The sequence below is a fragment of the Sarcophilus harrisii genome, chromosome 1 (genome assembly GCF_902635505.1).
Source record: "Sarcophilus harrisii chromosome 1, mSarHar1.11, whole genome shotgun sequence".
NCBI classification, from domain to species: Eukaryota; Metazoa; Chordata; class Mammalia; order Dasyuromorphia; family Dasyuridae; genus Sarcophilus; species Sarcophilus harrisii.
In genome coordinates, this window is record NC_045426.1 from 536,592,463 (window position 1) to 536,612,530 (window position 20,068).

At 34.0% G+C, this 20,068-nt stretch overlaps 1 protein-coding gene across 7 annotated transcripts in view; it reads left to right on the forward strand.

The window, feature by feature from the left end:
• DCDC2 (doublecortin domain containing 2) overlaps positions 1–20,068 on the forward strand; it is a 250,189-nt gene that overhangs the window by 150,230 nt on the left and 79,891 nt on the right. For all 7 annotated transcript variants that reach the window (XR_004231004.1, XM_031946781.1, XM_031946782.1 and 4 more), the window contains one exon: positions 11,131–11,231. Coding sequence is in view for 6 of the 7 variants with exons in the window: in XM_031946781.1 (XP_031802641.1) it covers positions 11,131–11,231 (101 nt within the window). In the remaining variant the exon portion in view is untranslated. The remainder of the gene's footprint in view (positions 1–11,130; positions 11,232–20,068) is intronic.

Consider the following 20,068-nt stretch of genomic DNA (forward strand, 5'->3'; position numbering starts at 1 on the left):
ACTAATTGTCTGAAACAAACTACTTCCTTTGAACACACTATTATTGTTTTGTGCAAAAACTCTTAAGCTTGTGCTGTTTCCCTTGAACCCTCTGCATCCACTTTCTCCTCTCATTCTTTGTCTCTTTCTTCATCCTTTGCAATAGGCATCTGTGAATAATTATCTAAGATGGTATTCTTTTTTTCCTCCTTATCTTCTTCATGAGCATAACAAAATAACATGCCCAGGTAATCATTTTGCCCTTGGTGGTATAATGAGACCAGTTTCATCAGTTTCTTTATTTACTTCTTTGAGTAGAAACTGTGTGTAATTCTTCCACTTAATGGGAGCTTTTATATATTTTAATTTCAATTTTAGAGAAAAGATCAAGATTGTGTTTTAGATGATTATTGGATAAAAATCTCCCATTGAGAGTTTGATCAGTTAAATTAATGTTTATAGATGTGACAAAAATGAAATGCTTGCTAATATCCTTAGATCCTTATTCTGGTCCTCCACTACATTCACTGAAAAGTTTGAAGGAGCTGCGGAGAATTAATTGGATATATTTTCTATTTTTCTTTGTTTGATGAGCTTCAGCGTCAAAGAATTCCTCATCTAGTGGCTGAGTTGTTAGTATTGAGCCTCCCCATACTTGGGTTGGTCCTCACATAGACATAATAACTTGTCAACCAGAATATGTTTGAAGTCTTTTTAGTTTGTTTAAAATCTTCAAGAATTTGTACTTCACTGGCCATTTTTTGGTGAACCCAACATCACTTCCATGCCAAAATGAGACACAAGAATAGGACCTTTTTGGTAGCATGAAACATATACCCATTTGTAAATTTTTCTTCTACTCTTTAATTTTTATATATAATGTAACTGGAAGATAATCTTGGAGGGAAGGGACTAATATCCTGTGAAGACTAAAAAAGATATCCCCATAAGGTGGGATTTGTGCTGCATCTTGAAAAAAAGCTAGAAGACAGCATTAAGAATAGAGAGCATTAAGGATAGGAAGCATTTCAGATAAGGGTGATAACCAGTACAAAAGCGTGGAAGGTGGGAGATATGGAGTGTTATATATGGACAATAGTTAAGTCAGAGTAGCTGGATTATTGAGTCCATGGAGGAAAACTGAAAGACAGGAAGGGCTTTAAATTCCAAACAGGATTTTATATTTGATTCTGGATTTCCATAGGTGTGTTCTAGAAGGATTCTTGTCTTTAGAATGAGCAAAACTAAAAAAGACTTTGATGTTCCAACAAACTGAGATTCTGTGATTAATTTTGGGAACCCAGGCACAGTTTCCATAGTTAATATTTGCAATCATCTCCTTATTTAAGGTAATAAATAATCATTATTAGAAATAAACATTAAATGAAACTTCATGAATTTTGCTAATTTTTTTTTTTTTGTGTGTGGTCAGGTATTTACTCTATTAGGTAGAATTTGATAGGGTCAAAAGTAAAAGCCAGATGAAGTGTGTGAGGCAAATTTGAGGAAGAAGAAGAGATCAGGAAAGGCTTCATAAAAAAAGGTGGAGCTTGAGACTGAACCTATTTTTTCTTTAACTCTACAATGATTTTTTGGGGGGAAAGGTTTAATTCATTATCCACTGATACACAAAAACGTTTAAATATGTTGACAAAGCAAACGAAGAAGAGTAGAAACAAATAAAAAAAAACCAAATTCAGCAACAACAACAAACCTTCAGTATCTAGATCAAAATGATAAAGGAAATGGTTGTAAATGAGCTAATTTAATTGTATACTTTCAATTTACCTCAGTGAGTTGCTTTTTACTGCTTACTATTGGTGAGGCCCAGTGACAGACCATCAGGATTCTTATTTACAGATGGTTAAAAGAAACAAAAGCCATGTCCATTAACCATAACAAGGTATATGCCTATATTCCTTGTATTTAATGTGAGTTTCATTTGATGTCTAATGCTGTCTTTATTTCCATAATTGCAGCCAAGTCTGGGCCTTGTCACATTAATAAGTTGGCACACTCAGAATTGAAATCAGGATCCATAATTCTCAGGCTATTTTCATGCCAGCTCCAGAATATCTGGATGGAAAGTGGAAACATTCAGTCAATCAATTAAATGGAGTAAAATGGCAATGCAAAGTAATTTCTTATAATTATGTATGCCAGTATAAAAGTGTTGCTATTGGTTAGCACAGGCAGATTCCCCTTAAACATGATGATTTTTTTAAGTCTTCAAACATTTTAGCCCATAGCCTCTAGCAATTGTATCACCAGAGAAGTGGAGTTGCAAATAAAAGAATCATAAAAAGCAATGAGTGGTATATTCATTATCAATGTATTATTTCACCTAGCCTTTGAATTCTGGTAGTTCTAGTAAGAAGCAGACTTTTGCACATATGAAGAAACACAAAATGGAAAACAGAGTAGGAGAAAAAAAACAAATGGACTTGTATGTAGAACCTGAGACAATTTGTGACATTTTAGTTTTATTTAATAATTACATTTGTGAAATATCATTATGTCCATTTAAAGAAAAGATAAATGAAGTATAATGGTGTGATATATTATGGACATCAGTTCAGAGTCATTCAGGAAGAGTTAACATTCAATTATGTTTATTAGCAGACAATAATTTGGCGCTTCATTTTTTCCTGTCTGAAGTCTGCAGTTAGAGAGCTTCTCAATTAATTATGGAGCATTTCTTCGATTTCTGAACTTGGCCAAGCTCAAGGAATACAAAGGCGCAAACTAAAAGTTTCCCTGATATCAAACAACTTACAGGGAAGTGTGGCATATACATAGAGAAGTCTTTGCAAAATATATTCAAAATAAATACCTGAGATTTTTTATTTTATTATGGGGATGTAGAGGAGGGAATGTACTAGCTATTGGAAGGATTGGGAAAGTATTTTATCCTAGAGCCAGTAAGGAGTCATTAAAGTTGGTTTTTCCCCCTTTTTTAAACATTGTAGTGTGATAATCAAATGTTTGGACTTCAGGAACATCAGCTTGGCAGCTGAGAGGAGGATGGATTACAAAGTAGAAAACGATGAGGCAGGGAGAAGAGAGGAGGGTATTATAATAGTCTGGCTAAGAAGTGATGAGAGCCTGAATTTGGTGGTTGAATATGAGTTGAGAAAGGAAGTGGATTTGAGAAATGTTGTAGAGGTTGAATTGGTAAGAGTTGGCAACTCATTTTATATGGATATTGAGAAAGGATGAGAAGTAAAGGATGAGTCTGAAGATGTATATCTTGGTGACTGGAAGTGTTATATATAATATAAAAAAACCAAACACATGTATATAGAGAAAAAAAAAGTCTTTATAATGTAATGAGAAAATGGCTTTGGAATAATAGTAGAAATTGAGAATTACAGACTATTGATGTTTCTAAATTTATAAAATGTTTTCATTTGACTATCAGAGAACACAATTAAATGCGGATTAGTGATTAAAAAACCCATTTAGTTTGTATCATAGTATTAAATTAATAACATTCATAGGAAACTCACTGCTGTTCAATAGTTTGCTCTATTCTCCATATGAATAATATTTTAATCATTGGGTAAGAGTATTTGCATAAGTTATAGCAAAGATCAGAGTTGACCAATATTCCTTTCTAATGAAGTATTTATTACATGGCAACTCACCTGCTTCTTTTACTCTCTGGCATTTGTTAAATTCCATATTAGTTGAGAAGACTGCTTTATAAAAGGTCAGGTCTTCTAGAAATGCTTTCTTCAATTGTCAATGAGATATTATGATGACAACAATCTATTTCCATGAAGAATGATATTAGGAATTTAATATCTTTTCAAATAAGGATGTGTAGATCACATTAACATTAAGCTAATAAAATTCATTTTTATATCTACTTCATACCAATTTTAATTCTCTCTGGTGACAGATGTGACACACAGAATGACTGCAGTGGAACAAAATGATTTGCCTTGTATATGGACCTTCTATAACCATGTAGTCTATAATATTTTTTCTTCTTGGACAATCATCTTATTTACTGCAAAACATAAACTCCTTGGGTCTCTTCATTTTTCTCAATAATCTATTAGGCTTAATGAGCTATATTTTAAAAATATTTTCTTTTTTAAATTAAATTGAGCTTTTTATGAGATGTAGCCTCAATAGTAAATCACATTAAAATGTTTATTGTCACATTAGCTTTCTTGCTTACTTATACAGATCACAGTTAATAAATGTCTTAGATTTCCATAAAGTATTCAGGACAGATCATCATGACAGAAATTTATTTTCCTCCACTGTCAAGCTTCAGTCAATTTCAGATGTGAGACACATTAAAATACTATATACATATTGCCATTTTGCTTCAAATAATTTTACTATTTTTGGATAAAATTGTATTCTGTAAGCTATTAATTCTCAGTCTAAATATTTAAATTTTTATTTTTATCAATAACTTGGATGCATCTTTTATTGACTAGTATGTTTTCTCATTTGTGTGAATATACAAAAGAATTTTAGTTCCAATGAAATGAAATACTGATGCATTAATAACAGAAAATGTATTCATTTTAGTTCTGGTTGTAGAATGGTTAAAATACATATATTCTGATTTCATTTTCCTGTCGAGGAAATGGATCCATATATATTATGAATTAAGTTCAATGATATGTTCATGTTGTGGATTTCCTGTCTCTATAGCACTTCTTCAATCTAAGTAATAAAATTGATGGTGGAGATCACTGAACAATAATCAAAACAATAATTTATTTTGCCTGGAGTATTTGATATTTTCTATCTATTTTATATTGAGAGATCAATTCACGATCTGTAGGGAAAAAAAAAGCTCAGAATAAATTTGTATAGTCTATATATAATTGACTGAATTCAGTGTTTAAAAGGTATGATTATCTTCTCTGTTCCTCCCTCCCTCTCTTTTTCTCTTTTCACTCTATTACTTGTTATTTAACAATCATATTCAATTTAATAATTATTGAGCTTCATTAAATTCATTAAATTCGCTTCATCCACCTTTTAACAAATTTCTATTCAGAGTGCACTGCAAAGAGCAACAAGCTCTGAATTTAGAAATCTTGAGTTCCAAATATGGCTCTCATATTTATTATTTGTATTATTTTGAAAACAAAAGCATAACTTGCTGGGCTTTAGTTTTTTCATTTGTAAAATAAGAGAGCTGGACAATATGGTGTCTTAGGTCCTTCCAAGCATCTAGTCAATGCTTTTATGGCATATGTATGTTTCTCCGTTGTTAACCTAATTTTTACAGGAGAAGAGCACCATCTATTTGGCTATAGCCATCAGTCCTAAATGCTCTGATGGGGGCAAATCTACTTAGAAACTTAATTCCCTGGAATTTTGCAGAATAAGTCACATGGATGTCATTAGTTGTTCATAATATTCTGTACACATTGAGCTGCCTCAGTTTGCTGTGGTTATTTAATATCACTAAGTTTGGTAGGTTACATGAGGTATACTTGAACCAGCTTGTTAAATTTTCACTGTGAACATTTATTTACACCTCAGAAATCATTAAATGCTATAAATCATGTTTAATTTATTGTTTTGTTGATTGTCTAGACTTTAAAAAACAATGGAAAAGTTAATAACAGAGATTCAATTTAAAAGTACATCATGCTTTATTTTTGGAGAGCTGGTTGTTAAACATTGCTTGGCACAGACCTGGGTATAATATGATTGTCTAGCAGGATCAAAAGATCATAAGAACATGGTCCTTTCAGTGGATCCTCCTTTCCTTCTTTTATTGTGTATATTACATGCCTTGGCTAGAATCAGGGGTTTTAGTCATTGATTAGAACAGGATTATTTTCTAGAGTATATAATCCTTAGATGAATAAACATTAATAATAAGTGTTTTATTAAGCAAGTGCACTGAGGTCCCTGATTTCTCTGTCTTCTCATCTAATTGACCTTATTATTATATTATTTGCCATTATGAGCAAAATTTGCCATTTGTTGGACAAATTTAAAATAGCTTTTAATGGTGGAATGAAATGGTGTATTTTCCAAATGTTTGTATGAATACAGCTACTGGTGAAATGTTATCCTTTATTATTCAAGCAAATGCTCTAAATTTTCAGTCTTTTGTTTTTGAACAATTTAGGACAATTTTCATTTGCTTTGCCCTCAAAGAAATAGAACAAATTCCTTTCATTGTGTTAAAACATTTTTAGGCAAATAATGGATAGAATTTTTATTCTCTTTGTTTTATATCTTGATTTGCTTTTGAAGGGTAACAAAATATCTTGCATAGATTTGGGATAGTTTGTGGAAAAAATTACATATATATCTATATATATATATTAAGGTTGCATAGCAAATATAACTCCTATTGTCTACACCATTCAATTGACATTTTACATGTGACATTTTACATTTATTTGTTGTTTATCTATTTAGGTCAGCTTGTTGATAATTTTTTTGTGTTAGGCTCGAAGGCTACAATAGGTAGATGATATGATCTCCACCTTTAAGGAATTTATGATCTACTGAGATAAACAGGATATGCACAATACTTTGAACTAAAGAAGGGCTTCCAAAAGTCTGTGACCAAGGCACCAAGAAAGAAGTACAAGCCTAACCTCAAGGAGATTGCTCCATCTGTGTGGACAGGGTGTTGAAATCGGTCAGCAGATGAGGGCATCTCGTTCTAGGGTGATGGGCATCATGAACTTATTCATCACTCAAAAAGTGCAGCAAGATGTCTGGCTTATTGCATTCCACCAAAACTCTGCCATCATGTCATGTGAAATCCAGCAGCCGGGTGCCAGCTGCTGCCCAGGGAGATGCCCAAACACACCATGTCCACAGGCACCAAGGCTGCCACCAAGGAGCAGTGAAGACCTTAAAACTACAGCCCCAGTAGCACAATGAATATTGTGGAATACTGCATCCAGAAGAAAATAGGGGAGGTAGTGAATGGTGGATATGAACAGGCTAGAATCTCTTGTTAATAAAGATTTGTACTTGGCAGTAGAATAAATCATAAATATTAGAGACAAAATGTAGACCAGTCATGTAGTAAGACTAAGAAATAAATGACTTATCAATGGCCTGAGTGCCCCAATGGATCCATCCAGTGAGTAAATATTCCCTTCCCAACTCATATTATATACAACCCTGTAGAATATGGACATGAATGATAGTCAGATGATACTGTTACAAAGAGTACTTGTATCTAGCAATCTTTTCTTTGTTTCTTGTCTTACTAATTAGATTGTAAACTTTTTGAAATTTTTAAGGATTCCCAAGTACTTGATGCTTGTATTCTTCATGACATTTAGCAGAATGCTTCGTACATAGTATGTGCCTAATAGTCAATAATAAAAAATCATCTTATTAATTAAAATAAAACTTATTTGATATTACCATCTTAATAGACTCTATACTCCCCTAAACATTTTTCTTTTCTTTTTTTTTAATGTTTGACTGCTTGTATGATTTTATTGGTGAAGGAAATCCTGGTGAGGAAATTCCCTTTCATAATACAGTTCAGCGCCTGCCCTCTACTTTCTAGCCTTAGAGAGTTGAATGGAAAACTGAGAGGTTAAACTATTTGCCCAAGGTCACAATAGCCACTTTATGGCAGAAATTGAACTTAAATTAGGTTTTCCAGAGTTGAGGGCTAATTAAAATTCACTATTATATTCATTTATTCTAGATCTCTAGAAGGCTTTCACCTATAGGCATTATTCTGTGATGTCTTCTCCAATATTTATATGGTTGGGAAAAGTAGTGAGAAAGGTAAAGTTGCTATAAATGTATTCAAAACTAAAATAGTGATTATTTTAGGTTATTTGCTTCTCAGAATGTTATTCTTAGTCTCTGATATATCACAGGTGTCTGAGAGGTAACTTGATATTTATATGTTACCCAACAGATTTCTATTTTAAAACAGATTAATTTTTAAAAACATCTTTTTTTTTTTTTTTAAATTACTGTCTCCTACAAGCTGGCCATCTCCTTTGCACTCTAATTTGAATTATATTTTCTTTGGCTATATTTTCATGTTGTCTTAAGATTTTTCTGTTTCTTAGTCACTGTTTGTCTGTTCTTATTTTGTGTTTATTTCAAAGATTCATAGGAGATGACTTGTACATCTCAATTTATGAATGGACATTAATTTTTGTCTAACATATTCATTTCTTTTTATCTTCTCTGTGTTAGTTACACGGACTTATTGATTTAATTTTCCATTGTGATAACCTTGTTGTAGAAATAGTTAAAGCAATATTTATTTCATATAGAACTTGAATAACTTAATTTCCTTCTCATTTGTAAAATGGAATTGAAACTATGGCCTCTATGGTTCTTTCCAGCTCTAAATTTATGATAATAACTGTGGTCATAATATGTTATATAACATATAACAACTCTGTGAGGTGTTATCCTTATTTTAGAAATGAAAGCACTGAAGTTCAAAGAAGCTTTGATTTTACCCATAGTAACACACCCAGTTAGTGTTAGAGGTGGGATTTGAACCAGTGTCTTATTCTCAATTCAGCAATTGATCCGTTATACTAAGACACCTCTTAGAATTTTGTGTCTTTGATATTATCTCTAAGATACATTTTTGTGGAAATGTATGATTGCTTTCAGAAGATTAGGACCATAACTTATTATGGATCTATCAATGATAACTTTAAGAATTTCTTGAACTTAATTGTGTTTTTCTTCTGTATCATCTCTTAGGACAATAAATTCATATGTTTTTAATTATTGTGCAAAATAATGTTTCCTTTTGTTGATTCTAAAATCACCCTGTATAGACTTCAAAGGGGGCAGCCTCTTATATTACAGAGTTTGGTGAGGGAAGAAATCTTGTTCACTTCTATCTTGTTGATCATACCTCTTAATATTCTACTTTCTGATTGTCAAAATTACAATGTCTTGATAGAGAATTCAAACACTTTTGAGTTGTACTTTCCCTTTATCAAAATTTAGAGATAAGAACTTTACACATTCCAGACATGTCTGTGTAAAAGTAATATTATGCCTTCTGTTTTGATTTTACTAAAAAAGTTTCTCTATACCTAGCAGTTTGTTGGTATTTTTTGACTACAACTGTGTATTGGATTGAAAGTCTTCAGTGTATTAACAGTATTATGACATGAAAAGATCCAGGCAGAAAGTCTGATATGCACAGCATCTTTCTTATCCATAGGAAAATATAGGCTGCCTTTGATTTAGAAGGTTGTAGTTTGTGGAAATGGTCCAAAGTAGAAGAGAATTTTAAAAAATAACTATAGAATATTTACTTTTTCCGTAATACATTATGTATGCCTGTATATGCAGCATACATACCAAAATTACACAGTCTAAGTTAAGCTTAATATAAAAATGTCTTTGTGTTAAACACATAGCAATTAATAGTAGGGGGAGATAGCTGAGAAGCATGCTGGGTGGTCGGAACAAACATCCTGGCATTACAAATTTGCATAGAAAATCCTCAAAACAGGTAATTCTATGTGGATAATAGAGAATTCAACTCCATATAATGAGCATTAATAAATGCTCATTTATCAATTTTCTACTCTGTACAAAACACCAGGGAAGATACACAACAAATCAGATACAGTCTTGGAGCTTGCAGCCCTCAGGGAACTTAAATTTAGTAGATAGGGATATATCAGATTCTCATAGATCATTATAATACAAAGCAGATTATAATATTTTTCCAGGAAAGGTACAAACAAAAGGCTCTCTGAATTCCGGATATCAATTTTGACTGACTGGGTAATAGAAGGATCCATGGAATCATGGGATCATAGGGTTGGAAAAGGGACTGTAGTGGTCATATAGTTCAGCCCCACTCACTTTACAGATATGGAAACCTAGACTCAGACAGAAGATATGACTTGATCAAGATCACATGGGTAGCAAGTTAACATAGCCGGGTCCTTTTACCCCAGTATGAATGCTGTTTCCATTATTTCAAAGAAGAAGTAAGTTTAAGGTAGAGAGAGGGAGATAGGGATTGAAGGTAAATTGTATATGATGGATTGTTTTTAAAAAGACAGGAAAATTAGAAAGAATCCAGTGAAGAATAGTAAAAAATAATTGATTGAAATAGGAAAAATAGATACGATAGGAATAATAAAGAATTGGAAATAGTTTTTAAACAGCATGGATAATAGAAGCGTGGAAAAGGATGACTATATGATGTTCTAAGTATGTGAAGGATTATGAAGATCAAAACGGTGGAAATGAGTTTAAATTTCAGCAAGAGATAATTAAGCTACATGAAAAAAAACATTTCTTGACTGTGATAGTGAATCAACATTACGATTTACTACTGAAGGGGGGGGGGAATCACATCTTGAAGAAGGGTTTAGATCTTCACCTATTCAGAGAATGGGAGCTGGACTAAGTAACAGATTTGTGATTCTTTGATTACTTAGCCCAGAGAAGAGAAAGCTGAAAGGAAAAATTAAGCACTATTTTCAGGTATCGCAAGCAGCTGAATCCTCTTTTGTTAAAAAAAATAGAGCAAGGTGAACAAAATCAATTTATTTTCCTTTCAGTGAAGTCAATTAAGTAGGAGTATGTATTACTGGAAATGCACAGGGAGATCTGTAAAATACAGGCTCGATTATGACTTATGTGGGGTGTGAAAGAATTATGAATCTATAACCTGAAGGACATATTGACTTCAAATTAGAAGATTTAAATTGTCTTATATAAATTGAATAATATCAATATTAATATTAAATGTTCATTTTCTCTTGGAAATTAGGATTTTTAATCACAGATGTGCTTGAAATGAAAGGTTTCTTGCTTCCCTCACTCCCCCTTTTCCTGACAAGCATCATTTCTATTTCATGGATGGGAGAGAGGTGGAGGGTGGTATTAATCAGAACTAAAGTTAGGAGCTTTCTTGGATAGATCTAGAATCTCCCGTTTCTATATTTTGTGAAAATGTACACATTTGATAGAAAGCAAAACATCATCATCAACAATAGCTTTCTTGGTTAAATATAATACAAGTGCCTATTAAGAATACATCCACACCCTGCTCCGCCCCCAAATAAGATTTTGGCTGTAGTTCTAGGAAGAAGCCACACGATGTCAGAATTGGACTTTCCTTTCCCCTCCTAATCGATTTTTTTTTTTTTTTTTTTTTTTTTTCCTTTGTAGATGAAGGCATTTTCAAAGCTGGAACAGAGAGATCTGAAATGGAGGGGGCCGCAGAAGTACAAGAAGATGAAGACACTCAAGTTGAGATTCCAGTCGATCAGGTAATCTCCACGACTTTCAAGAAGAGCTAGAAAACACCTTGCCAATGCATGTTTTTCCTTTTAGCTATGCTCTTTGCCCCCTACTCTATTGAGGCAAATATCAGTTGTTAACTCAGATTGCATATGACTACCTGTTTAAATAACAAAAACAAAACCCAACACTGACTTTTAAAACACCTCCTCGTATTTTCTTAGTGTTTTCTTCAAATATTAATCACTTGTTCATTGTGACACTTTTAAAAAAAAACATTAATTACTATGGTCAAATTTGTATAGTAGTGAAAACAAGGATCAGGTGACAATTAGGAATAGAAAGATAAGATGTTTTGGAATGACAGTGAAAAAAGAGTATTAAAATTCTATATATTTTATTTAGGAAATTATTATTATTCTTTCAAGTAAAAAAGCTAATACTTATATCTTGTTACTTTCCCTTCATTATTTGAAAAGCTTTGGGCTTCTGTGTCCTTTTATCCTCCCCCGAATTCCTGATTTCATATACTCTTGTAGGAATGTCCATTATTTTTCTTCTGCTTTGAAAGGTTCAGATAAAGAATTGCATGGTATAGAAATCATGAAAGGTGATCAAATTTTTTTTTCCCTTAATAAGAGTCAAATAGCATTCCCTACTATCCTATATCTAGAGCTAAAATGAATTGATAAAGTGGAATATTATGATGTTTTCAAAACTGTAAAATTGGGTAGATATAGAGAAAATATGATTTCTTTCCTTCTGTAAGACTTAAAAAACCAAGGTTAATTCCCTTCCTTCTCTAATACATTTCTTTCTCATTTTGTTTTAAATTATGAAGGAATGCAATTTAAGCTCATTTACTTATTGGTAGTTCCCCCCCCCCCCCCTTCTCTAAGCACTGCCATGCTTACAGAAAAGCAACAATATACTTACTTCAGAAATTAATTTAGGTTCAGCTTGTTATTTTTAAGGATTACTTTTAATGAACAATTATAAATTCTGGTTTTAGATTTTTTTCCCCTTGATTAAAGCATAACAGTATAAAGAGGCTTGTGGAGTCATAATCAAATACTCTATTCCTTAGACAAAGACAAAGAATTCCATATGTATAAGTTGATAATTTTGAACTTTGGCCTAATTCACATTCCCAAATCATATTACTGAATTCAAATTCAGATCTTTTTATCAGGTATTCATTCAATGTTTTCAATGAGATGTATAGCAAAGACACAGTAAAAAAAAGGTAGTCCCTTGTCTTCAAGGAGCCTTCAGTTTACTTAGTGGGCTGGAGCCTCGGGTGGTGCAGTGTATATAGAGTGTCAGGCCTGCAGGAGTCAATCTTTGTCAGGCCTGGAGGAGTCAATCTGGTTTCAGACTCTTTTTAGTTGTGTGACTCTGGGCAAGTAAGTTACTTAACCCTGTTTGCCACAGTTATTCATTTATAAAATGAGTTGGAGAAGGAAATGGCAAACTATTCCAATATCTTTGCTAAGGAAATGCTAATGGGGTTAGTTAGGAAGAGTTGGACTTGACTGAACATCAGATAGATTGATAGAATGTGATTTGGCCAACACATAAGAAACAATAAGAAAATATGAGTAAAGGTGAAAGATGTTGACCTCAAGTATAGGGAAAGGATCAGGAAAGGTTTCATGCAAAAGTTAATACAACTCAGTTCCTATTAGTGGGAATATTAAATCACCCAGAATGATCACATATTTTCAAATTCACACTATTTGAAGTTATGATTGTGTAAAAATGTGGCCTTTGTTTCTGACCCAATGGAAATATGAAGTGCAAATTGGAATAATGTGACCACTTCAAGGATTTCATGATTTGTACTAATTAGGACCTAGCTCTGTGCCTTATAGGATTCAAAGAATTTTACCAGGCAGAGCTGGGGAGAGAGCACTTATCAGATGTGGGGAAAAGCTTGTGTGAGTACATTGGTGTGTAAAAGGGCACAGTAAGATTGTGAAAGAGCTAGCATTATATTTTGATTAGAATATAAAGTACCTGAAAAGGAATAATGTGTAATGAAGCTGGAAAGGTATTTTGGAAGCAGGTTGTCAAAAACCTTAAATGCCAGATGAAGGGATTTGTTTTTTATAGATAATGTGGAAGCCACTGAAGGTTTTCAGGAAGGAAGTAATATGGTTTGATATGCATTAGGAAAGGTATGTTTTAATTTTTAAAAGTGTCATCAATGCCTTTTATTTTAATGTCATATTCATACTTTTCCATCCAGATATATCCTTATCATACTATATGGAAAGCTAAGTGGTATAGTAGATAGACCTGAGGAAGACCTGAATTTAAATACTGTATCACTCATTTAACCACTGTTTGCCTCAGTTTTCTCAAATGTAAAATGGGAGTAATACTCATACCTACCTCTTATATTTTTTATAAGATCAAATGAGATAATATTTGTAATCTATTCAACACAGTTTTGGGAAATAGTAGGTACTTAACAAATGCTTTCTTCTTTTTTTTTTTTCTTCTCTTCCATCCCTCCTTCATTGTTTTTCCTCCCCTCCCTCACTTTATTTCCCTTCTTCCCTCCCTCCCTCCCTTCTTTTCTCTCTCTCTCCTTCCCTTCCTCCTTTCCTTCTTTTCTTCCTCCCTCCCTCCCTCCATTCCTTTCTCCCTCTCTCCCTCCTCCATTCCTTTCTTCCTTTTTTCCTTTCTTCCTTCCTCCCTTCCTTCCTCTCTTCCTTTCTTCCTTCTTTCCATTTCTCCAGTGTTCTTCCCTCCCTCTCCTGAAATTCAAATGCTCAGATAGGTGTATGACGACATTGATCTAGAAATATCCACCCATGCCTGTCATTCTATGAGATTCTTGTCTACATCCTCCCAAATGGTTAGGAAGTTTATTTTGTCAGCTATATGGAGTCTGGATTGTAGTGGAGAAAAAATTAATATAGAGAGACCATTGGGAAACAATAGCTCAAAGGGAAGTGTGATGAGGTCTGACCAATAACAGCAGCTAACTTTTATGTGCCCTTAGTATGTGCAAAGCCTTGTGAGAAGCACTTTACAGATATTATCTTCTTTGATCCTTGTAGGTGAAATTATTATTCCCATTTTACAGATGAAGCAATTGAGGCAAATAGAGGTTAAATGAGTTGCCTAAGGTCACACAGCTAGTAAGAGCCTGAGGCTGTATTTGTACTTAGATTTTCTTGACTCCAGGCTTGGCCCTTTATCAATTGCATCTTCTGGCTGAACTCAGCCACTGTGAAAAAAGAGGAAAAGATAGGTACCAAAAATACTGTGAAGTTAGGGTCAGTGGGATTTGCATGTTTGGATGTGGGAGTTATGAGGAAAAGGAAAGAACCAAGGAAGACTGTGAAGTCCTAAAAATGGGGAGAGACTATGTAATCAATAGAAACAAATAATCTAGGAGAGAGAGAATATGGTAATTTCTGATTTGCGCATGTTGAGTTTGAATACACTAGGAAGACTTCCAGGTAGAAAAATGTCCACTAGGCAGTTGGAAATTTTGCATAAAAACTCAGGGGAGAGCCTAGAATGAGCCTGGGAAGTTAGATTTGTAAACCATCTGACTATGCTGATTCTTCAAGTAATGGGAATAAATGAAATCAAAAGTAGATAAAATAATTTTTTGAAAATCAGTTGTTATTGAATCAAAAAAATAAAAATGAGAACTAATGAGTCCCAGATTTCCTAAGACTCAAAACTTATGCTAGGCATTTCTTTACACAGTGGTTCGATCACAAAGCAAAAATGATATGGTAGATAAGGGAAGGGGTGGGATTGGTGACCAATCATCCTTATGCTAGATTGTTTTTCCCAAATAGTCTTATTTTTTTTTGTTTGATTTAAAATGATTATTGACAGTCCTAGTTTATTAGAGCTATGTGTAAAAAAGGTGATTAAGAAGGATTGCATGAGCCAGAGATTGTCAAGAATTGAGTTTTAATGTGAAGGAAATAAAAGTGGCTAATAAATGGTCAAAATTTCTTTCTCCTTGAACTCTTCAGTTAATTGTTTCAAACATGATTCTTTGGAGGATTTTGTGGTTTTCTGTTGTTTAGTTATTATTGTGCTAATGAGACCTCAGTGTAGAGTTCAGGCTACATTTGAGCTGGTGAGTTTTGTTCCAAATCATTGCCATAAGCGTCAGTCCTAATGTTGACTAGCAGGCTTATAGGTGTGTTTCATTGGTTCTAGGAGGAGATTGAGTTGAGACAATGAGTTTATATTTTGTCAGGGAAAATGCTGCTATTCCACTGGGAAGGAAAGGTCAAAGAACAAGTTACACTAATGGAATGTCAGATCAACAGTGTCCTCCTCAAATATCAGGTTAATTTCTGGGGACAGGTATTTTTATCTCCCCATGATATTTTTGCCCTATGAGCCAATTTCCTTCCACAAGAGTAGACAAAGTGTTCATGAATGGCAGCTAGGTGGTGCTGTAGTGGATCAAATTTGGGGCTTGAAGTCAGGAAGATTCATCTTCCTGAGTTCAAATCTGACCTCAGATACTTCCTAGCTGTATGACCCTGAGCAAGTCACTTCACTCTGCCTTAGTTTCTTCATCTGTAAAATGATCTGCAGAAGGAAATGGCAGATTATACTAGTGCCTTTGCCAAGAAAACCTATTTTCTTGGCAAAGAAAGTGGTGGATCACAAAGAGACATACACAACTAAAACGACTTAACAACAATAGTCAAGGATAGGGTTATTGCTGGCCTTTTAACAAATTAATTATTATTCATATTCTTTATTTTAGGTCTAAATCACTGGACAGTTTATAGCATGGCACAGAAAACCTCATCATAGATATGTCAGGAATGGCAGAGGGCTGGCTCTGCTCTGAGCTGCCATAAAAACTCTTTGCAAATTTGTGATCTCCTTTCTCCACCATGTAAACAAAAAGAATAGAATTCCTTCCTCTCTTAGTGTACCCTATCCCTTCTGTAAGGTCCAGGGCATTGCTGCTTTCTATATGAAGCTTTTCCTAGTCTTCTGGTCAAATGTGTTCCCTTCAGACATCATACATTCTTATTTTTTGTTACTTTCTACTGGTCTTAACTTGTAATAGATAGCTAGATCATGCATTGGATATAATGTTAGACTTGGAATCAGGAAGTCTTGAGTTCAAATTCTGCCTCAGACACTTACTATATGTGTGACCTCTAAAACAAGAATTTAAAAAATGAATATTAAAAATTGTTTTTACATATAACTGGAGAAAAATAGAATACTGAAAGCAAAAAAATCAACATCTACTATTGTTCCCATATTTTTCTTACTGGACTGAATTGGCTCAGATCATGTCTTATGCTAGCTACTACCCAACCTACCTATTTTCTTGAGAATGTAGCACAATAGTCTGTGTACATTAGATGATTAGATGCTTTGTGAAGTAGATATTTAATGAAACACCGGCCAGAAGAGTCTGCTTTTACTGCCTTTGAATTATGGACTACAATCAGTTTCAGAGTTGGAGAGATAGTTTAATGTTGGTAAATGCTATTGTTTGTTACTACTGATTGGTACCCTCATAGTTTAATTAAATTCAAGAAAAATTTGTTGAACATTTGTTATATGCGAAGCACAGAGAAGATAGTTTGCATTAGCAGATGGAAAACTGACCTTGGAAGTCAAGAAAAAACAGTCTTGCCCCTCACATATATTGGTTGGGTGACTATGAGCAGTTCACTTAATCTTTCAGTACCCCAGGCAATATTCTGTGAGACTAAGTTACAGAGCAGGTATCCATCTGCATTGGCAAATGATGTTTTTTCCCTTGGGCTCCCTATGTCAGTGAAAATTCAGAAGCTGGACCCATAAATACTACTATTCTTCCCTGACAATGCCCACCACTGTCACTGTGAAGACAAAACCATCTAGTATCTCAAATAAGGCTAAAATTTTTTACATTTTACTTGCACTTGGGAGAAATAAATATAAAACACATATAAAGTAAATAGAAAATAACATTTCCAGGATGGGGAAAGGAGAAGAGAGAATCAATTGGGGAAAATCAGGAAAAGTGGTATTGTTGCTTGTGTTTAGCACTGAAGAGAGGGAGAACATTATGGGGAATAGACATAGAGAAGACAGCTGGACAAAAGAATGAAGTTTGGAGAACTCATGTTATTTATGGAATATTTACCAAGTAGATTACTTTTGCTGGAACATGGAGAAAAGGGGTACTGTGAAAGTAGTCTGTGAAGATAGATTGGAGCCAAATTGTGAAGGATTTTAAATGGGAATGAGGGAAAGAGAGGACAATAAGCATTTATATAGTATCCACTATGTGCCAGATCCTGTGCTAAGTACTTTTTACAAATATTATCTCATTTGAAATCTACAAGGTAGGTCTATCATTATCCCCATTTTGCAGTTGAGGAAACTGAGAAGAAACAGAGGTTAAATAACTTTCTAAGGTCCTACAACTAATAAAGGTCTGAGACTGGATTTGAAATCCAGTTTTCCTGACTCAAAACCCAGAACTCTATTCATTCTACTGCCAACTGCCTCAAAGGGGAAGGAAAACAAAAGATGGGGTGGAGATACAAATTCTATCTGTCCTGCTTTCCCTTAAGGATTCTATAGTTTGAGTTAACATATAATGGAGTGGGTAGATATATTTAGGTATAATCATTTCATATATGTTACCTAATGAACACATGTGCTGTTGACTGAGAAACCTATCCACATGATTCTTTGACAGGAAAGTCAGAGTTGCAAAAATCTGGACTGGAAGACACCTGCTCAGTTGAACTTTAGTTGTCTTCAGACAGTCCTATGTTCCCATTTGAGTGGCCAAAGAAGAAACTTACATACCTTAATGTTTGTGCTTCTTTCCTCAGTTTTAAAGAATTTCAATTAAATCCAAAAAAGTTACTATTAAACTTTCCTGTTGCACATATAAAGTAAATACAAAGTAATATTGCCAGGATGGGGAAAGGAGAGAAGAGAACCAATGGTAGGAAATCAGGAAGGGTAGTGTGTTACTTGTGTTATTAAGATACTTGCTCGGATTGGGGATAACAAAAATGAAGAAAAATTGATGGCTTCAAAGAGGTAATAGAGAGAACGTGACCAGTATACAAGGAAGTGTCACACAAGTAGAATTGAGACTAGAAGAATGTGATGGCAGTGAAGGAGACATGCATAGAAATTCTTTAAGAAAGTTTCTGGAGACAATCATGTCTTGGCTAATTTTCTTAGTTCCACCGCTACTGCGTGGCTATGGGAATATTGAGCATGTGGGTTTTTTGATTCTAGACTTGCATAGATGGAAATCTTTCTAATGGGAAAAGTTCAAGTTTTACCAGCACAAGGTGCTGCTTTCTTTTAAGCATAAGCCTCCTAATCTACTTTGGCATTCTCAGTTGAACAAATGCCAGGCTAGCCAATGACTGTAATTGTAATGTGTTATTGTAGTGTAGAGCTTATCTGCTCTGTTTGTAAAGTGCTGTCTTACAGCAGAGGAGGCATGAAAAGTGTCTGTTCAGTTTACTTTAGGCAGGCTATTTCTTGAAAATAAGGATCAGGAAGGACAAAGTACCATTTCAGGAACACAGACAAGTAAACACACCTCTCCTCCCTCCCAAAACCCCTAAATCTTACATTTTAGATTCATCACCATAGTGGCTTAGTAACTAGAAGTACACAACACAGTGTACCCTAGATGATGCTAGTAGATTGAATATTATTTTCTGTTATTCTATTGCTTTAAATGATCAGTTTGTGAATTGCATTATGAGTAGTCAAGTAGTACATGAAAAATGGGATATGTTTCTTTTCTTTAGAGTTCTTGTATAACATCTCACAGCTTTACATGCAATTAAAGATTGAGAAGTGCCTTTTGATAATGTTATGGATGCCTAATGACCACATGATCCACAGAATTTATCATGTTTACTTCATTTTTTGCATGCTCAAACATTTAAACAAAGCATTTAAACAATCCATACCTACAGGATGAATTTTAGCTTAGTCTGGGAATGATCATATCTCCAGATTTGTCATTGGTTATGTCTTTGTTCACTATCCCTCTTATAAAATTTCTGAAGCATCAAGTCAAAGGTACATTTGACCAAGAATCTCCTCTGCAAACTAGTAAACAAATGGTTATCCTCCAGTATCCACTTGGATGCACTGATTGAAGGGTAACCCACTACCACCAACCCATTCCATTTTTATTTGCCTCTGGTTGATCATAGGCATTCCTTACTTGGAACTGAAGTATACTTCTCTGCAACTTTGATCCCAAAGGAGAGACACCATTTTAAGTCCTTGACTTAGAAACTCGTTGATACCATTTGCCCTGCCATTGAGCATAACAGGTTATCTATCTCATCCTCAAATTTCTAGTCAGGCTAGAAAATTCATGGGTAATTAGAGATGGCACATGCTGTTGTAGGAATGATTTATCAGCTTTCAGAGAGTGTCCCTTCAGAATTAAACTTAAGGATAGCTATGACCATAGAGCTCTACATATACCTTCCCACTTGGAAACAATGTTTGTTTTCCAGAGATGGATGGATTACTCAAATACAGGAGCAAATTTTTGGCTGCTTTGCATTATAAATGAGTCTATTAAATGTAATAAGCATTGGTCACATATTTATTATGTTCAGGTCAATATGGTAGCTTCTGGGTATACAAGCTTTATTTTATTTTTAATTTGTGAAATAAAACAAGCATTTCTACAACATAGTACAATAAAAAGATACAAAAAGATAAAACATTTTGTGACCTTATTACAAAAAGATTGTTTTTGTGTCATTTTAGTCACAAAATTGTGATTCCCCCCCCAATTCAGGCTTTTCTTAGCAAAGATATAGGAGTGTCATTTCCTTCTCTAGCTCATTTTATA